Source organism: Suncus etruscus, chromosome 5 (assembly GCF_024139225.1).
Source record: "Suncus etruscus isolate mSunEtr1 chromosome 5, mSunEtr1.pri.cur, whole genome shotgun sequence".
In the NCBI taxonomy this organism is placed as follows: Eukaryota; Metazoa; Chordata; class Mammalia; order Eulipotyphla; family Soricidae; genus Suncus; species Suncus etruscus.
In genome coordinates this window covers 146,230,843-146,249,726 of record NC_064852.1, presented here as the reverse complement: position 1 = coordinate 146,249,726, position 18,884 = coordinate 146,230,843, and the positions used below count along the sequence as shown (strand labels likewise).

Sequence of the window (18,884 nt, the reverse complement as noted above, 5' to 3'; positions counted from 1 at the left end):
CATTTATGAAGAAGTTTTCTGAAAGCTTATCCATGATGAGAGCAAAGGATTAATCCAGGTGATTAGAAGAGTTTATGCAGAGCATTTGAAAATCACATTTGGTCATTATTAGTACAAACCCTGGTTTTGTGATATCCGTGAACTCATTTAAGCCAAAGGACTCATGTTTTTATACTCATTTATTCAAACATTAATTATTGAATATGCTACCATTAAAGTCAAAATAATTTATGCAAGAATAAGATTAAGAATAAGAATAAGAATAAGAATCAGATAGTCTGTTTAAATTGACTGATGTTGAAAGGTTTGGATATTTTTTTTGTGCTTTTGGTTACTTCATAGTTCATCATTTATTTCCTGGGATATTTAGTCCTTAATGAAAATGTATATAAAATCCACTTTTGCAGAAAAGGAAAGGCAAAGCCTTCCAATTCTTGCTCTTCTGCAAGGTTTCTTTCCTGGTCTTCCTTTTTTATTTAAATTAAGTTTCCTGTCTAAAATCAGTGGACACGTGTAAACAGATTCCTTGTACTATGTGATGAGTCCGTTTGCATTTTGAAAGATAGATTCTATCATCAAAGGAGAATCACATTACACATCACAGCATTGAGAATCCTATTAAGCTTGTGCTTTTGTCAATCCTTCCTCAACATTTATTTTCCAGAATGTCTGAAATTCCCCACAGAAAGCAAACTGTCCCCACAGTCTTTCAATTTGCCACCTTCGTACTGTGGGGGAAAGATTCAGAGATGTTGATATCATTTCCTCAGCATCCATTAAAAATTAGAGACATACAGAAAGATGACATTTTTCTTACCTCCACTTATAAAGAGGGCAGGACTTCCATTTATAGAGAACATTTTGGGTACTATGTTATGGGATTCCACAGAAGTAATTTACTGACTCTCAGAGTCTTTCTTGAGTATACTTTACCCCCACTTTGTAGATGAAGAAATTGAGTTTTAGGAATATAACCGATTTTTAACATGTTGAAAGAAGATGTTGGGATACTGATGTGTCAATAGAAATAGTTTATTCTGCTCAAAATTGGAGACAAAGAAAAATGCAGTTTACTGTTGTGTTTATTTATTTATTTTTTTGGCAAACATGCCAAAGGGGCAGCTTCTATTTACTGATGTCTTTCTAAGATAGTAGAAATTCTGTCATGCATGTTTAAGAAAGATCTTTTAGGTGCCTATGAAGAGAGTATTCTTGTCTTTATTTGAGATGTTTCTCTTATTATCAATGGGTATTGTGTCTTGTGCATATTTACATATTCCATTATTGTGCTATATTAACATTTATTTAACACACTTAATTGAGAACATTGTTCAAAATGTACTAATCCATCCCCTTTCATTTGGGGATTTAAGGTAGCATTTACTAAGTTTCCTTGTCAACCATAATAGACATTTTTAGACTCTTCAGTTACTTACAATGTTGTTTTCTAAGACTGTGAAAACCAGTGTTTTCCTAAATAGCCCAGCACAAAAGAGAAAATACCCAAAAATTCTTATCTATTTTACTTCCCATTAGAGTCCAGAACTATTTCCCTTGATTCCTTGCTTCCCTTGCTTACTGCTAAGAAACTATCAAAAGGATATGTGTGACACTTCAACATTTGAAATTGATATGAAACTTCATCAATTTTCATATTTAGCGCCTCTAAGATGAGATGCTAATTTAGTAAGTGATCAATTCTTAAACAGACTAGCATATGATGTAAAAAATTCCTGACAATAAAAGAATCTGCTGTGCGAATTTGAGATAAAACCATCTCTGTTACATTTTCGAAAAGAATCTCTGCTGAGAACTAAAGTGCATCAAATTTTTTTCTCTTAAAATGATAACATCTTGCCATTAAATCCCTGCACACCTGCACCTCCTTTCTGCTCCACATTCCTTAACACTGAAAGCTAAAAACATTAATGATGTTTAGGTATAATTGTCAAATATTCGTGATGTCTTAGCATTGCGGGCTCAACGAGATATTTTATTATATTGTGAATTTTTGTTTTAGACTTCCATTTTCTATGGAGAATTGTATTGGGAATAATTTACCATTGCCTCTGTGACCCAAGATTTATTTCATAATGTATACTTCTTACTAATGTTAAATGCCTTTATAGCTGCAACCATATACTGTAACATGTAATTCTATTCAGCTAGCTCTAGACTGAGCAAGAATGGCTCTCTTGAGAGCCAGAGTGATTGCAGAGTGATTGACTTACGCGTGGTTGACCCAGGTTCTATCGCTGACATCCTATATGTTTCCCCCGAGCCTGCCAGGAGAAATTTCTGAGTGCAGAGCCAAGAGTGAGTGCTACTAGGTGTGTCCACCCCAAACGAACAAACAAAATAATGACTCTATTGGTAAGACTAATACATGAATAAAAATTGATCGCTATGTGTGAAGTACATGGGGTATCCTTACATATTCTTAGATCAATTTCTAGTGTTTTTTAAAGACATTGCAGGTTTCTTAATTTTAAAGTATAAGGTTATAGTTATATATAGTTTTTTTAAAAATTAATTTTTATTTTGACCAAAGTGGATTACAAATCTTTCACAGTAATATTTTAGGTACATAGTGACATTGAATCAGAGGCATTCCCACCACCAATGTTGTCCTCCCTCCACTCCTTTTCCCAGTATGCATCCTATATTTCCCTTCTTTGCTCCCCTGACTGTTAGTATAAGTGGTCTCCTCTGTGTCTAGCTTGTTGTATATTGGGTATCGATTCTGTTGTTGTTGGCTTTGGATTTGGTGTTTAAGTCTGCTCATTTTCTACTCAACGTTCATATGACTGGTCTTGGTACACTCCATTATTTCCCCCTCAATTTATGAAGCATAAAAGATGGTTCAAGTTAAAAGCAAAGCAGCTATAATTATTACATTATATGCAATCACCCAATCTTTACTTTGTACAGATCTTTGTACAGGCTTTATTTTTAAATGGCCTTAAATCTCTATCTGATCTTCATTGATTTTTTTCACACATTACATCATCTTTGATGCATTATTAATATGTTATTTGATCCTAAAATAAGAAACAGTGAAATATTCTACTATATCCCTTATATTATTGCTAAGATTGAAGGTTTTTCTAATTTTTATTATAACACTATGCTTTGTGATGTTGTTCATAGCACAATCATTTCAGGCATTCAATATTCGAACACCAACCTCCCCACTGTGACCCTTCTTTCACCATTAGTAACTTTTATCTCTAAATACCATCCCAACCTATTCCCTTGTGGGAACAAACAAAATTACTTTATATTGTTTGCTCCAAAACAAAAGCATATGAAATTATCAAAATATATAGATCAATGAGAATCTATTTGAAATTGTTATTTCTCTCCAGGGTGTTACTAAAGTCATTGTCTGAGGATTTGCTGAGCTCTGGATGGCACTACTCAATCCTTCCGTGTTACTGTTTAGGCTACTGATCTTGGTAGATTCCTTTATTACTTTCCCATAAGGTTTCCTGGGATACCACTGGGCTGTCAGTCCAGTAGAACCTGTCCTCATCTCATAGTCCCCCAACAACCTGTTCTGAACTCAGCCACCTTGTTTACCTAATACAAAAGCCTTAACTCTGCTACTTGCTGAAATTCTGCTCTGCAAGACTGCCAGTGACTCATTATTGATCTATTCCACAGCACATTATATTAGAGTATGCATGTACACTTCACTTTTTGTTAATCCTTTTACTGTTTCACTTTAATCTATTGCATTTTACTGTCGCCTGGTTTGTTATTATTATTTTTTTTTACTAATATTCCTCCCCATGTGAATGAGAACCATATATATGATTGCAGATGTTTTGGCTATTTTGATCATTCGATCCCAGGTGCCCATAATGCAAATAGACACCCAGAGACTGGGTAGTACATTTCTTTCTGCTCACTGAAAACTAGGGGGTTGGAATGAGGAAAGTTGTCCTTAGTGGGAAATGTTTTCTTTTTAGTCTCACTCTATTTTTTCCATCTTTAGGAGGTTTGAGACTAATAATTTATTCATTTTCATTTTGCCTTCTCCTTTTTGTTACAAGTAAATATTTATGACCTTTGTTACAAATCAATCAATTCAAGTGATATCAATCAATTTTATGGAAAATATTATTATTTATTTACACAAAATGAAACTATTAAGTACTCAGTGTAGAAGTATTGTAGGAGAGAAATTTTTTAAAGTAAATTCTTCCTTGTATACTCAAAGATAAATCAAAAAGCAAAACAGTAGATAGCAGAAAACTTTTTAATATCTACATTAGTGTCACAAATCTGCTACACTTAATCTTACACATATTTTTCATAATATAGATAGTTTTGCTTCTATTGAACTGTACAGAAATGGAAGTATGTAATATGTTTTGTATCTGGACTTCTCTTATCCTATCATTATTTTTATGAAAACCTTTTTTGTTGTGAGCAGTTGTAGTTTATTTCTTTGTAGTGATATAGACATTTCTTTTTTATAACTTTATTTAAACACCTTGATTAAAAATATGATTGTAGTTGGTTTCAGTCATGTAAAGAACACCCCCGTTAGCAGTGCAACATTCCCATCACCAATGTCCCAGATCTCCCTCCTCCCCTCCCCATCCCCTGTACTCTTGACAGGCTTTCTACTTTCCACATTCATTCACTTTGTTATGATAGTTCTCAATGTAATTATTTCTCTAACTGCACTCATCACTCTGTGGTGAGCTTTATGTACTGAGCTGGACCTTCCAGCCCTCCTCTCTTTTTGATATAGACATTTCTATCTTATGAATACATTAAAATGTATTTATCTATTTTACTCTTACTAGATATTTGGTTGTTTTTGCCATTTGGGTGCTTTCTGTAAACACTTTTTATTGTTGTTGATATGTAAATTTGTCACATATTTGTTAATAATTTTTATTTAAACCATTATGAATTATAAGTCTTTCACAGTTATATTTTGAAATTCTTTTTTAATATAATTTTTATTTTAATTATAGTGGCTTACATATTGTTCACAGTAATATTCCAGATACATATTTACATTGAATCAGGGGAATTCCCACCACCGATTTGTCCTCCCACATCCGCTCCCATCCGCCTCCCATATCCTCCACTCTCCCCCCAGGGGCTGCTAGAATGCGTGGTCCCTTCTGTGTCTAGTTTATGACTTAGTGGTCTTACAACTGTTTGGTCTTGGTGCCTCCATTACTGCCCCCTCTAATTGGGAGGCGGGACTAGAAAGTTCAAGTTATGTGGTTTGGTTTGAGGAAGAGAAAGGTAATATAATGGGGTAAAAATCGACTACGCCGACTATGAGCAGAGTCATTCTGGCTCTCATCCTTGGTTTGAGGGATGAAGGGGAAAAGAATTATATTAAAGGTACAAAATTACAGTGAATTAGGGCAATTCCCACCACCAGTGTTGTCTTTCTTTATCCCTGTTCTCAGTATATATGCACAAATATATTTGTTATTATACTGAGAATTAGAGAACCCAAGCATACATAACTAGAGCTAAGCAGATCTTGCTAGATATTTGTCCAAGGTAGTTGAGCCATTTTCACTCCTACCCATGGTGCAGAATATTTATGATAGTTCATCAGCACAATATACTACTTTACACTTCAGCCATGCCATTTTCTTTGAGTGCATTATGGGTATCATGATTTTATTTACAATTTCTTATGACTTTTTAAAGTATTTTGTTTGGAATTTGTATAGAGTGAGTCCATTTGCCTGAATATTAAGTCTATAATTGATGGGTCCATAGGGAAGAAAATATGTAGATTATAATTAAATGACTAAAATTCAATCATTTTTTATGTAATACTTTTTCGCTCATTGCTATTCCTTTAATAAGGCTTTTGCTTAAATACATTGAAGTTCATACATCTATATGAGAGTCACTGTTACTAAATTAACTTAGTTTCTTAAGTAAGAATTAGTCACTAATTTTCTGTTGTATGGTGAAGTTATGGCTGTGTCAGTCATAGGAAGCTTCCCAAAGAAGGTTTCCTTTAGGGTCAGAGAGATAGCATAGAGGTAGGGTGTTTGCCTTGCATGATCCCGGCATCCCATATGATTCCCCAAGCCTGCCAGCAGTGATTTCTGAACATAGAGCCAGAAGTAACCTCTGAGCACTACTGGGTGTGACCCAAAAACAAAACAACAAAAAACAAACAAGAAGGTCTCCTTTAAAATACATAGAGATACATGAATAGATTCTTCGTTACTGGGGTAGAAAATGGGAGTTCATATACTGGAATAGCCTGAATAGAGACTGGATGATGGAGATGTATGCAATTTTTTGTACACGGCAAATGACCTGCTGCTATCTCTCACTCTAATAAATCTTCTAACTAGCAGGAATTATGAAAAGTGTCATTTTGTTTTACTTTCCAGATGTGCTAAGTACCAATAATCAACTCGCTTAACATTTAATTACATTTAAATATAAAGTTGTATTGCTTAAAGTATTTGAATTTAACTCATATCATTTACCATTTACTTTTATAACAAGAGAAGCTGTTGCTTGCTTGAGTGAAGAGATTGTACATAGATGCCTTTTTTGCTTTCCATGATAGACTTGATATCAATCCAGGAATTCTAGGCATGAGCCACATCACTAATACCATTGAGAGCATCTGGAGAAAGGATGTGAATTCTTTATATTTACAGCTCAGAAGTTGTTCAAGTCTGTTTAATAGAGAACTGGCAGCTTCTTTGCACTCAAATAAGCATTTCATTATCCTTTCCTGGGGGTTGTGGTTGTTTATTCCTAACTAGTGTTTTCATACAGCATTCAAAAACATTCCTTTCAGGAGAAGAAGCAATAGCCAGATGCATTATCTTTGTTTGACAGCATGTTTTAGTTTCCTTTTTTTTTAAAAAAAAAATTCTTTCCCACCTTGTCTTTTAAATATGTTTCAAGAAAATCACTTCAAATTGATTATGTGGAAGAAGGCTGCTTTCAGCTTGTTTCATAACAAGTTATTTGAAGAATTCAAAATATAGTAGCTCTATAATGTCAAATAGTCTTTGTTCTATGTTTGATCAAATACATAAACTCAGTTGTTGAAAAAAAAATATGATGGAGATCAAGAAACCTGAGACACTAAATGTCTCACAAGAAAGTCAGTAATCACAGAGTGTGCTTTTTATTTGCCTGTAGGCTGAAAAAAAAGTCCCAGTCGGTGGATATTACTGCTCCAGGATTCAACCCTTTGGCTGCTGCAGGAAAACAAATGCCCCAAGCCAGTAAGCCTCCAGCACCCAAACCCCCCATAATTGAAGAAGAACAGAACAATGCAGCCAACACACAGAAGCTTCCTTCCCGGAGGAGTGAGCTGAAGAGGTTCTACACCATTGGTGAGTGCCAAGCATCTAATACATCACTGCTTTATTGATGCATTCAATTGCTCATTGTGTTCTCATGTCTATGAGTAGATACTATCTGTCTTAATCATACAGAGTGTGGACTTGCAGTTCAATGCCTCTTACCTAACATGAATATCTTTCCAATGGGGTATTGGTGGTTTCTTCCTTGAAATGGAAAAATACTGACAACTGCCTTCAAAGGTAGCTAAGAGAGCCTGCTCAAATACTTTCTATATCCCAGTCTCAGGAATAATTTAATTTTCTTTTAATGTGATTTTAATTTTAATTTAAGTAAAAATTTTAAAATTAAATTTTTTAAACTATTTTAAAATTTAATTCTTTTTTTTTTTTATTCAAAAAGTGTCTGACTCCATTTTTTTGGTTAAGACAATGGTTGGTGTCAGCCTGTCACAAACAATGTCAACAAGAAGATGGAGAGTGATTGCCTTCTGAGGGAAGACAAATTTCATGGTGGATCTATTTTGGCCTTTCATATCACATCACTTTGGGAATGTTAGAGTTCTTTTAGAGCCCACTGCACAGGAGAGGAGCCAGCTGGCAATATGCTTTGAAGTTCCACATCTCTATCTTTCTAGCTATAGAATATCTGTAACTTCTACATTTAATATTTAAATCATGCATAGTCAGGAGTAAGTTTAATTATTTATTTTTGCATACCAACATTAATTCATCGTGGTCTTCATCTTGGATTTTAACTATCCATTACAATTTTTAGTCAAAGGTCTCAAAGAGTTGAAAGTTGCTGTCTGTGTTTATATATAAGACCCAGGGATAATGCACAGAGGACTCATTTTTCCCAGGAAGTGGATTAACCACACCCCTGACCCTGACTTGTAATATTTCACATTTTTTTAAACATTTTAGTTTCCCCATCTAGATATGATCTTTAGAAGACATGATTTGTAGTTTTGGTTCTCACTCCAATTTTCTGTGACTTTGTCCAGTCATTTTCCAAGTCTTTGGATTAAATAATTTTCTTTAAGTTTAAAATATCTCTATTTCTGGTTCTAATAGTGTTTTAAGAAATCAGCTACTGAAAGCAATTTTCCCCTTTTTGTACTTTATGTGCCATCCACCTTTATCTACTCTCCAGTTTTTTATTTTCATATTGAGATGTTCAGGTTTTGTTTTTTAACAGCATTGCTCTTTAAGGTTGTTGATTGTCAGTATCAAAGTTTACTTGAGACTGTAAGTGTGAATTTTTGCAGTGTTCATATTTTAATAACAATAAGTTCCAGATCATCTAATTTAGGAAACCTGCCAGCATACTTATTCATCAGTCAATGTGCCCTATTTTCTAAAACTGATATTCTTTTTTCTTGCCACTCCCAGCAGTGCTCTGGGGTTACTCCTGACTTTGACATCAGAAATTGCTCCTGGCAGGATTGGGGGAACAACATGGGATGCCTGGGATCGAATCTAGGACCGTCCCTGATTGGCCACGTACCGCTGTCTATTACTCTAGCCTCTAAAAATGATATTCATTTAATTTTAAAAAATGTGATTTACAAAGCTATTGATAGCTGAGTTTTAGGCATATAGTATTGCAATACCAATCCCACAACTAGTGTTAACTTGTCTCTACCAGTATCCCCATACTTCATCCTGACTTCATGACTGTCCGTAACCTTGACAGGCACATTGCAAAATTCTGTGGATTAGTAGAAGGTGCCTTTCTCTCGATTATTTGATTCATGGAACTAGAAATACGAGAGCCCTCTTGTGGCCATATTGAGTACAACAATTAATTGTCGATTAAAATTATGTTTAAGTTATATGATGCTGGAAATTAAAAAATCTCAGGAGAGTTTTTCTGTTTTTTTTTTTACTTATTTAAATATATTTAGTGGATAAATAGTACGCTTGCAACTCCTCTAGAAATATCTTTATTTTATAGCTTCTGAAGAATAAGAGCTACAAAATATTTGAAAAGTTCTTAGTATTCTATAATTAGTTATTAAACAAAAGATGCAATTAGAACTATAACATAAAATTGGCGGACTAGCTCTAGTGGGCCAATAGATGATAAGAGCACAATTTTTCTATTTTAAGTTTTGCTTTTTCTACTGAATTGTGACACAGTACATGATACATGTTATCCTTCAAATCTAGACTAACCATATAAACAAAGAGGAGGGCATTAAATCATTGACCCTGAGATTTCTAATACTCTGTTAAATTGCTGCTTCTAATTCAGATCATTACCTCTAAAAATATTCCTATAAATTAGGCATAGAGGTAGCAAAGCCTACCACAGTGTTCTTTCTAATAGCCCTGTTCCAACCCAGGTAATATCCATTCCTGTCTTTAGAAATGGGATCTAGGCAGCGTCTGTGATCCTCAGTGAAACGTACTTATGTCTCCCTGTTCTGAGAACTTTTAGAAAATAGGATGATTCTTGAATGGATGTCCCATAGTTAGTTAATTAATAAAACTCTCAATGCTGAGTAGTCCCCACTGAGTGAGATGCTGGACAGAACAGAAAGAAGTGAAGTCTGGCATCCTGCTTTCAAGGCATCATCATGTGGGTTGGGGAGGAAAGAATCTGGTGTAAGTGAGTTGAATTCAAGCCAGGGTTGGTGGTGTTTAGAAGGCACATGGGTATGGCTTTTGTGTTATATATGTAATATGGTAGCAGCTTTAAATTTTTTATATATGGCTATCAAATTTTCCCAACATCACTCGTTGAAGTAACTGACTTTACTCTATTTAATATGATCAGTTCCTTTGTCACAAAGTAGTGAGTTGTCCTTAAATTTTTGAATTTTTGATTTTGATCTATTGGTCAGATAGTCTATCTTTATTCCAGTGAGGGGTCAGTGAGGGAAGGTCCAAATGGGTTAGCTCTAAGAACAGCATTGGGTGGAGGAGGTCCCCACCATGTGGAGGCAAGGGTAAGAGCTGTCTCACCTACGAATAAGTCATTGATAATTAAGACATTGTCAAGAAGGAAGGTTTAATTTTTTAATTAATTTTTAAACACCATGGTTACAAGGTTGTTCTTAAAAGAGTTGCGTGATTTTATCTTCACCATTGCAAACTTGTTCATGATTGAGTTTCAGTCCTACAATGTACAACATCCTTCACCAGTGTACGTTTTCCACTACCAATGTCTCCAGATTTTCTCCCATCCCTTCCCCTGCCTGCCTCTGGGCAGACATTTGTATTCTCTCTCTCTCACTCTCCATTTCTCCCTCTGAGAAGAACAATTTTTAAAGAAAAGTAAAACCGTTATTAAATAGAACCGTGTTGTATAAAATAGAATTAAAACTTCTATTTATTAAATAGCTTTTAATATTTCTCTATATGCACAAATCTATAAATGCATTTAAACTTTTATCAAAGCTCTAGAAGATGATTTATACAACTCTGAGTAATCAGTTAGACTGCAATTACAGGATGTTAGATGCACTAATAATAGATTTTACAAAGAGTTTTTACTGCTTTCTGTGGCATAGATTTAGTTTATGATGTCTAATGGAAATGGTTGTTTTGATCTGAAAAAAAAAATGGCTGAAAGCAAATCTAATGGTTCTGAAACCTCCCAGCATTGTTTTAAGAGTATATGTCCTCATGGCATTTTTTTCAGACCAAGGAAGTCATAAGATATATAGTATATATTGTACCATAAAATATTATAAAAACATCATGGCTAGTACAGCAGATTTTATGGTATTTTAAAGGGAAGTTTTAATTTTTTTAAGTATGATTAATAAACCTTTAGAATTGTTTAGATTTAGATTATTTGGCTTAGTGATCAGATCAAACCTAAAAGTCCTATGAGGTGATACTGAATAATGACATAAGACCTATTATAATCAGTTATCAGACAGATGTTTAGTGAGCTACATTTACTCCTATTTCCAGGGTTGGATCAGGAGGGAGGAACTTGGCTGATAGTTCCATTTTCCTGCTTGTTTGACTATAAATATACCACTTATATTTGGAAAGTGCCTTGAATTAAGAAGGGAAACAGCAGTGCTGTACATGGTATCACTTTTGTAGCATGAACATGACTGTCTAAAACTTGAAGTTCTTATTGAATGTTAATAAGCTTATAGTTGGTCATTTCTATGAAAGATGTAGCCTAAATAATGCAACACTGTCTAGGCCTGCTTGAAACAGATGGGTAACCTACTGCATGGATTCTTATGGATCTGGGCAACTTCTTCCCTGTTGAAACCCACTGTGGGTCAATTTATTACTTTCTTTAAATAAATTTTTAATCAGTGTGAGATACACTGTGAAATAGTTACAGAGTTGTTCATCATTGAGTCACAGTCATATGACGTCCATCAAACATCCTTTCATCAGGGCATATTTCCTGCCACCAATGTCCTCAGTTTGCTCCCTCCTCCTGTCTGCCTTTATGACAGAATCCCTTTTCTCTCTCCATCCTCCTCTCTCCTATTCTCTTTAACCCTTCTAAACACCATGGTTTCAATATGGTTACCCGTATGGCTTTACCTCCTTTCAGTGCCCAGTTCTTGTTCAATACACTTTCATGATCTTCTCAGACTTATTCATAGAACACAGATCTGTCTATATTTCAGCCATGACAGTTATGTGCCTTTACAAAGACATTATTTGGTATGACATGTCTTGGATTCTATGTAGGCTTTTTTTTCTGCCTAGAAATAAAGTTAAACTAAACTTATCTCATTCTTGCCTTATTTTCCACCATTTACCATTCTATGGAACTAAGTCTCTAAAAGTCAAAGGAAGTATTTATGCTTACACAGCAAGTAGCAGCAAAGTCCAGAAAAGATATCTAGGAAGACTCAAAGTAATGGTGGAGCATACAGCCACTACAAATGTCAAACTGACTTCTTTCTCATAAGGCAGAAATACGAAAATAAAATCAGACAGTGATACAATGAATAATTTCTGAAGGGCTTCTGCATACTATTGGTGGAAAAACAAGGACAAACTGGAACTAATTTTTCATGAAACTACATTTATTCAGTTAAAAATAATATCCTTTCTTTTCCCCCTCCCTTCTTCTCCTTCTTTCTTTCCCTTTCTTTCCTTTTCCCTTCCTTTCTCACTTCCCCCTTTATTCCCTTCCTTTCACCTTGCTGCTAAAAATGAACCATGTTTTGAGAAGTTCTGAAATTAAATTAGCCTAATAATCTTGTAGAAATAAGATTTATTCTTTTATTAAAAGAAAACTCCCTGGTTTGTCAAAATTAATTGAGTAGATGCCTCCAAAACAATCTTTTGAAATATTACTTGTCTATACAATGGTAAAACCTAAAATGCAATGAACTTGTTTGTCTGCTTCCATGGTAGTTTGCCTTTGGCATCCCAAACTTAATGAAAAAACAGTTAAATACATGGACTTTAACTAACTCCTAGCTGCTTACATATTGAAAAAAGAGTCTACAGAATTAGGAGTTCCCTGGGAATCCTTTTGAGTAGTAGGCAAAATTAAAACAGTAATAACTAGTTTGGAAACTCTGAAAAGAGAAAAGCAATACGTGCATTTAACGGCTTTATAATTGCAGTTTACCAGGCATTATCACATAACTTGTATGCCTCTTACTTTGAAGCCAGACTTTTTAATTATAAGAGTAAAAGAAAAGATCAACTCTAAAGTGAAAATACTGTAACAAGAGAGAGAAAAAAATAAAGACTAATCTCGCTGGAGGCAACACATTCTGCAATGTGAAAAAGTAGGTCACCACTGAACTGGAACCTTTTCTCCAAGCTAGAAGATTCTTTATGTAAAAGTAAGGATGTTTGATTGAATCAGCAGAATGGGCTTGGTGTGTTCATCCCTGCCAACCAGCACAGAAACTGAAATGAGTTACTTCTCTGAAGACTTGAATTAAATTTGGTGCTGGAGAAAAATAACTATGTTTTGAAGTTTGTTCTGTTGATTTTGTAACTCCTTAGAGTTTGGGTTCACAAAGATATTTAAGAAAAACTATTCCATTGCTTTGGATCCTTGCTAGGCCTGAAAAATTCTCTACATGGTTCTGGATTTTATATAAATCGAAGATCAAAACATGTCGTAATGCCTTTTCTCCTCCTTTTGATGTGCATTGCACAGAAATGGACAGATTGTATTTAAGCGGTGAATTTGATGAAACAGTGAATTAAAGTTCAATTTGTGTATATGTGCATTTCAACCTATGCATGAATATGCATGAATGTCTGTGTGTGTCCATGTATTAAAGAGGTATATGGGCTTTTATTTCTTAATGTTGAAAACATTTATTCAACTTAAAATGAGCCTTAACTTGTGAAAACCTAGAGAGAATGATTTTTTTAAAGTTTATATTAAGTTGGAAGCATTAATATTTTTATAGAAGTTAGATTACTTTCTTACTACAGGTTGATTTAATTTTAGCTCAACTATAACTCAGGAGGAATAGGAAGTAGCAGCAAAAAGAAAAATGATTTCTTTAATATTTCTTTAATACACTGCAAATGCTTATAAGCTTCTTCATAAGCTTATCAACTATGAGTTTCACATAACTAGAACTTTATTTGGTGGAATTTGCCCTATGCTTGCCTTTGGAGATCTATTCTTTAATTGATGATTCTCTGTCAGAATTAATCACCTGGGATCAAGAGACACAGCTTAATTATTAGTATGATACTAACAGTATGATAGATTAAGAAATGTCAATAGCTTCATGTCTTCCCTGGGCTACTTTTTTTTCCCTTGGTGTCTGAATAGCACCAAAATAGTCTTAAGACTTATTAACCACAAATTATAGTTGTCGATTCATTTTATGATTTATAAGCAGCCTAACTTAATCTATATTGCTTAACGTTGTGAGCTAATTAGAATGAACACCATTCCAGAAAGATTGAGAAAGAATCAAAGATTCCATTTCAAGTTTCCCTATTAAAATAAGCCCTATCGCACTGTAAGCCATCAGAACCTACCCTTTTCACCTAACAACATTGTAGGAACATTCCTGTTTTACCAACAATACCTAGGGAAGAATGGTAGTTTTCAAAAAAAAAAAAATGGATTACTTTATTTTAAACTAGTGGAATTAGTGGTAATGCAGATAGTGAAATAATATGTACCATTTTCTCCAGTATTTATGTAATTAAAGAGTATGGATTTAAAAATACTCTATCATATGGAGCATAATCAGATATAAAACTAATGGTTTCTTTGGATCAAAGATAGTATGGTGGATAGGGCTCTTGCTCTGCACATGGCTGACCCTCTTTTGACCATGGCCACCCCATATGGTCCCCAGTACGTTGTCAAGACTGTAGTCACAGAAAACAAACCCCCAAAGTCAAGATTTATGCTACTCCATGAAATGGTGACTATTATTAGTAGTCTAACCCCATCCGAATGACTTTTGAGTAGTAAATGACCCAGATACTATGGAGAAAGAGACTGTTTGGGATCTCAAACTCGTGGCCTGCGGGCCGTTTGTGGCCCTCCGTACAACATTTTGTGGCCCTGCTTTAGAGGAATCTTTTTTTGTTTTGTTTTGTTTTAGTTGTTTGGGTCACACTCCCCCCAATGTTCAAGGCTTACTACTGACTTTGCACTCAAGGATCACCCCGACTTTGCCTCCTGCGGTCCCCAGGTAAATTGAGTTTGAGACCCCTGGGTCATTGCTTATTTCTGCCAGAGGTTTTGAAGTTATCCTTATGACAGTTGATTATTTTGCATAACCCGACAAGAGGTTCTATTTGTTTCAGAGATTGTTTGTAATGGAGTAATTTTAAATATGGTGAATATCTACATGTAAATGAGTGCTTTGTTAAAACTTTATTTGTTCAAACGTTGTGGTCATCTCAACTAGAGATTCCTAACTTACTTGGCCCTCATCTCCTTTTTAAGAAAACTGTTCACATAGGCACTACACTCCATGCACTTAGTAATTTGTCTCCGTTAAGTAAAAAAAGAAAAAATACTCCCCCAATTGTACACGTGGCTGTTATCACCACTCCTACATCTTTCCAATGGACCCCCAGGAGTCTGTTTCACTCATCCTGGTAAACACTGACATAATGGTCAAGCAAATGAAAAAAAGTGCTAAAACTATGAGAACATTTAAATCAAAAAATTATGTGACTTTTTAAAGGAAGGAAGATTTCTGGATTCTGAACAGACTCAGCAAGTTACCTTAACAGTTTTTAGAAGGTGAAAATACCTTTGAGGAGAAGTTAATGTGTTTATTGCGAGGTAATGCTATTGATTTGTTCATTTATTTTATGTTTTCTTGTCTATTTGGAAAAACAAGTTTAATTTCTTCAAAATATATGTGAATGTGTCTTTAGTAATTTATCTGGATAGTTCTTGTGGAGAAAGGCCATTCTGTCTGTTTAATCATGACCAACCAACCTTCACTTTCCTTGTTCCACTGTGTTTGTTCATTTATGTCTTTTTAATACACTTGAGTCTTCAGGCTTCTACAACATTCTGAAGAACGGAAAGGACTATCTTATTTAAAAGAACTTTCCTAGATGTATTTCAAACACTGTACTAACATATAGTATATGGATATTAGTTTATCATTGGAGAAATCTATATGTCTTTAAACAGCACATTTTTAAAGAGCCTCCTTTCTTCATAACTCTGTTTTTTTTTTGTTTTTCTTTTAGAACATATACTCAAATATGTTGGAGTTTTATTTTGTTTAAACTTTAGAGCATTGATAGGAAAGACCCAGATTTCCTCATAATATTATCATTAATAGGATACTATAGAGAAAATAACATCTGTGTCTCTGATCAACTCAACATAATATTTCACTGTCTTTAAAATTTTCAAAGTTTTCTACAGTACCATTTTCTGTGAGTCAAGATACATTAAAAGCTGCATTGTAATGCTTACTCTAATGATAGAGATCAGGTGTCTAGTATGTTGTTTGGATCTGCAAAGCATCACTTTGTGCTTGAAATATATTTCTCTCAACTTACACATCATTTGTGATGTGAGGAAAAAATCTTGTAAGTAAATACAGAATGAGTGGAATGGGATAGGAGGAGCCAAAATGATGTAGTTCAATAAGAAAAAGCAGAATATAAATAATAATACACTCTGCTTTCATGTCTGCTTTTCACCTTCACCTCATCTGAGCTTTCCTGGAACTCAGATCAGTAGAAAGTATTTTAAGAAGTTTATTTTTCTTTTAAAAACATGATTACTCGGGCCCGGAGAGATAGCACAGTGGCGTTTGCCTTGCAAATGGCCGATCCAGGACCAAAGGTGGTTGGTTCGAATCCCGGTGTCCCATATGGTCCCCCGTGCCTGCCAGGAGCTATTTCTGAGCAGACAGCCAGGAGTAACCCCTGAGCAATGCCAGGTGTGACCCAAAAACCAAAAAAAAAAAAAAAAAAGAAAAATGTGGTACACTCCAAAGGATACTAAAAAAAAAAAAAAAAACAAAAAAAAAAACATGATTACTCGGGGCTGGAGCAGTGGTGTAGCGGTAAGGCTTGGACTCATTGTAAGCACAATGAGCTTACAATTAAAAAATACAAAATATAAAAATATCGATAAAGAGTTGCATTAGCTTTAACTAAGGCAGAAGCCAAGGGATTTATAAAGAGATGTTGGCTATCAAGCTAGAGAAATTGATAACCAAATGGAAGAGAACAGGAAGACTTTTAGCCAGTGCTGTGATCTTAAATTTTAAATACTTGAAACAATGGCATCTTTGTTTTTTAGTTATGAAGAGGCATATTTGTTTCTATAAACAAAACGAGTTTCTATGAGATAAAGAGGCATAAATGTGGAAAACGATAAATGAGTGCTGATGCTAGAGGCCATCTGAAATCTGGACCAGAAATAATCAGGAGGAAGTTCCATTCTAGTAGGGTTCCTGGCATTAAAAGGTTACTAGAAACTCTCCTAGCCATGAAGACTCAACAAGGACAAGACTGCTAAATCCTGGAGATTCTGGGATAGATAAATCACATTGGATAAAATGTAAGGAAGTGTGAGCCAAATATGAGTCTTTTTTTTTTTTTTTTTTTGGTTTTTGGGTCACACCTGGCGGTGCTCAGGGGTTATTCCTGGCTGTCTGCTCAGAAATAGCTCCTGGCAGGCACGGGGGACCATATGGGACACCGGGATTCGAACTAACCACCTTTGGTCCTGGATCAGCTGCTTGCAAGGCAAACACCGCTGTGCTATCTCTCCGGACCCAAATATGAGTCTTTTAATAATAATAGTATAATATTGGTGCATGGCCTATAACCAATATGTCATATTAGGATATTACTAAAAGAGAAGATGGAGGTGGGGTATATGAAATTATGTACTATTTGCAGTTGTAGTACCTGTGTTCTATACAAATAGAACCTAACCATTAATATATAGTCCTTGTTCTAGAATGAAAGCCTTAGAGTAATTAGAACTATAAAAAATAACTATATGAAAAGAGGTGACTAGTAGTGAAAAAAGAAATTAAATTGAAAAACCAGAGTCCTTAAGTAAAAGAGTGAAATGTAGGAAGTGTGGGGTTTGCTCCCAAAAAAAAGTATTTGTTGAAATTACTTTGAGGCTCCCAGCACCCAGCATGAGGATTTTGAGTTTTTTGTTAAAAGACTAGGTGAATGGGATTCCTGGTTACAAGGATGAAAAACACTGCTATCCCACCCAGCCTTTGAATGACACATGAATTTGGCTGTGGGTTGGTTGAGCTGGAGCTACCTCAAGTCTCAAGCCATTATATACTAAGTGATTGATAAATAGACTGAAAATGAAGATATTGGCTAGGAAAGAGACTCAGTGGTAGAACACATGATTATATGCAGAGGAGATGGTTTTCCTCTATAGAATCACAAAAATAGAAGATATTGATACAAAGTGGGTTGTTAGGGACTGTGGGTTTTTTTTTTTTTTTGAGAAGTGTAATTAAAGTGAAAGAAGGTTGTATCTCAGTTTTTGAGGGAAAAATAAGATCAGTATGCTGCAAAGGAAGCGGAGAAGGAATAACTTGTGATGTAGGAAAAAAGTCTTTACTGTTTTTGTCCCACCTCTGTTCCATTACATGTGTACAGTACACTCCATTTGTTTAGGAAAGAAAGACAACTGTTTCATTCAGTTAATATACAGTATAAAAATTGCTTCTCATTTGTTGAAATTAAGAACCTTGGCATTCTAGCATGTCAGAATAAAGGTGTTCCTGACAGCCATGTTGAAGATAGGATGCCAGGGAGAACAGAATAATCTCTGTTAAAGTGTTCTTTTTGTGATAACAAGATCTGTGAGCAATTGTAAATAAACTGACCTGAATGTCTTGGTATTAGAGCAGAAATCAATTAAGCTTTAGACAGATGACTTTTACCTGGTTGAGTAAAGAGTCGTTGCATCTGAAACCATCTTTTTTCCAGTATTGAGTCAGTGTTCATGAGTCTGTCTTCCCAGTGTAAATCACACTTATGATTCATTCTCTTTAAACGTCCTATTTATTGCAGAGTCATACCACATCACAGGGTCTGAGAATTTTCTCTGACATTATTTTTGGGTCTTGGAGAAAACTTAAGGAAAAGCAG

General features: G+C 34.8%; 1 protein-coding gene across 2 annotated transcripts in view; it reads left to right on the top strand.

The window, feature by feature from the left end:
* The window catches only part of OXR1 (oxidation resistance 1), a 363,437-nt gene that overhangs the window by 129,818 nt on the left and 214,735 nt on the right, over positions 1–18,884 (top strand). For both annotated transcript variants that reach the window (XM_049773869.1, XM_049773868.1), the window contains exon 2: positions 7,168–7,364. In XM_049773869.1, coding sequence (XP_049629826.1) covers positions 7,168–7,364 — 197 coding nt within the window. The remainder of the gene's footprint in view (positions 1–7,167; positions 7,365–18,884) is intronic.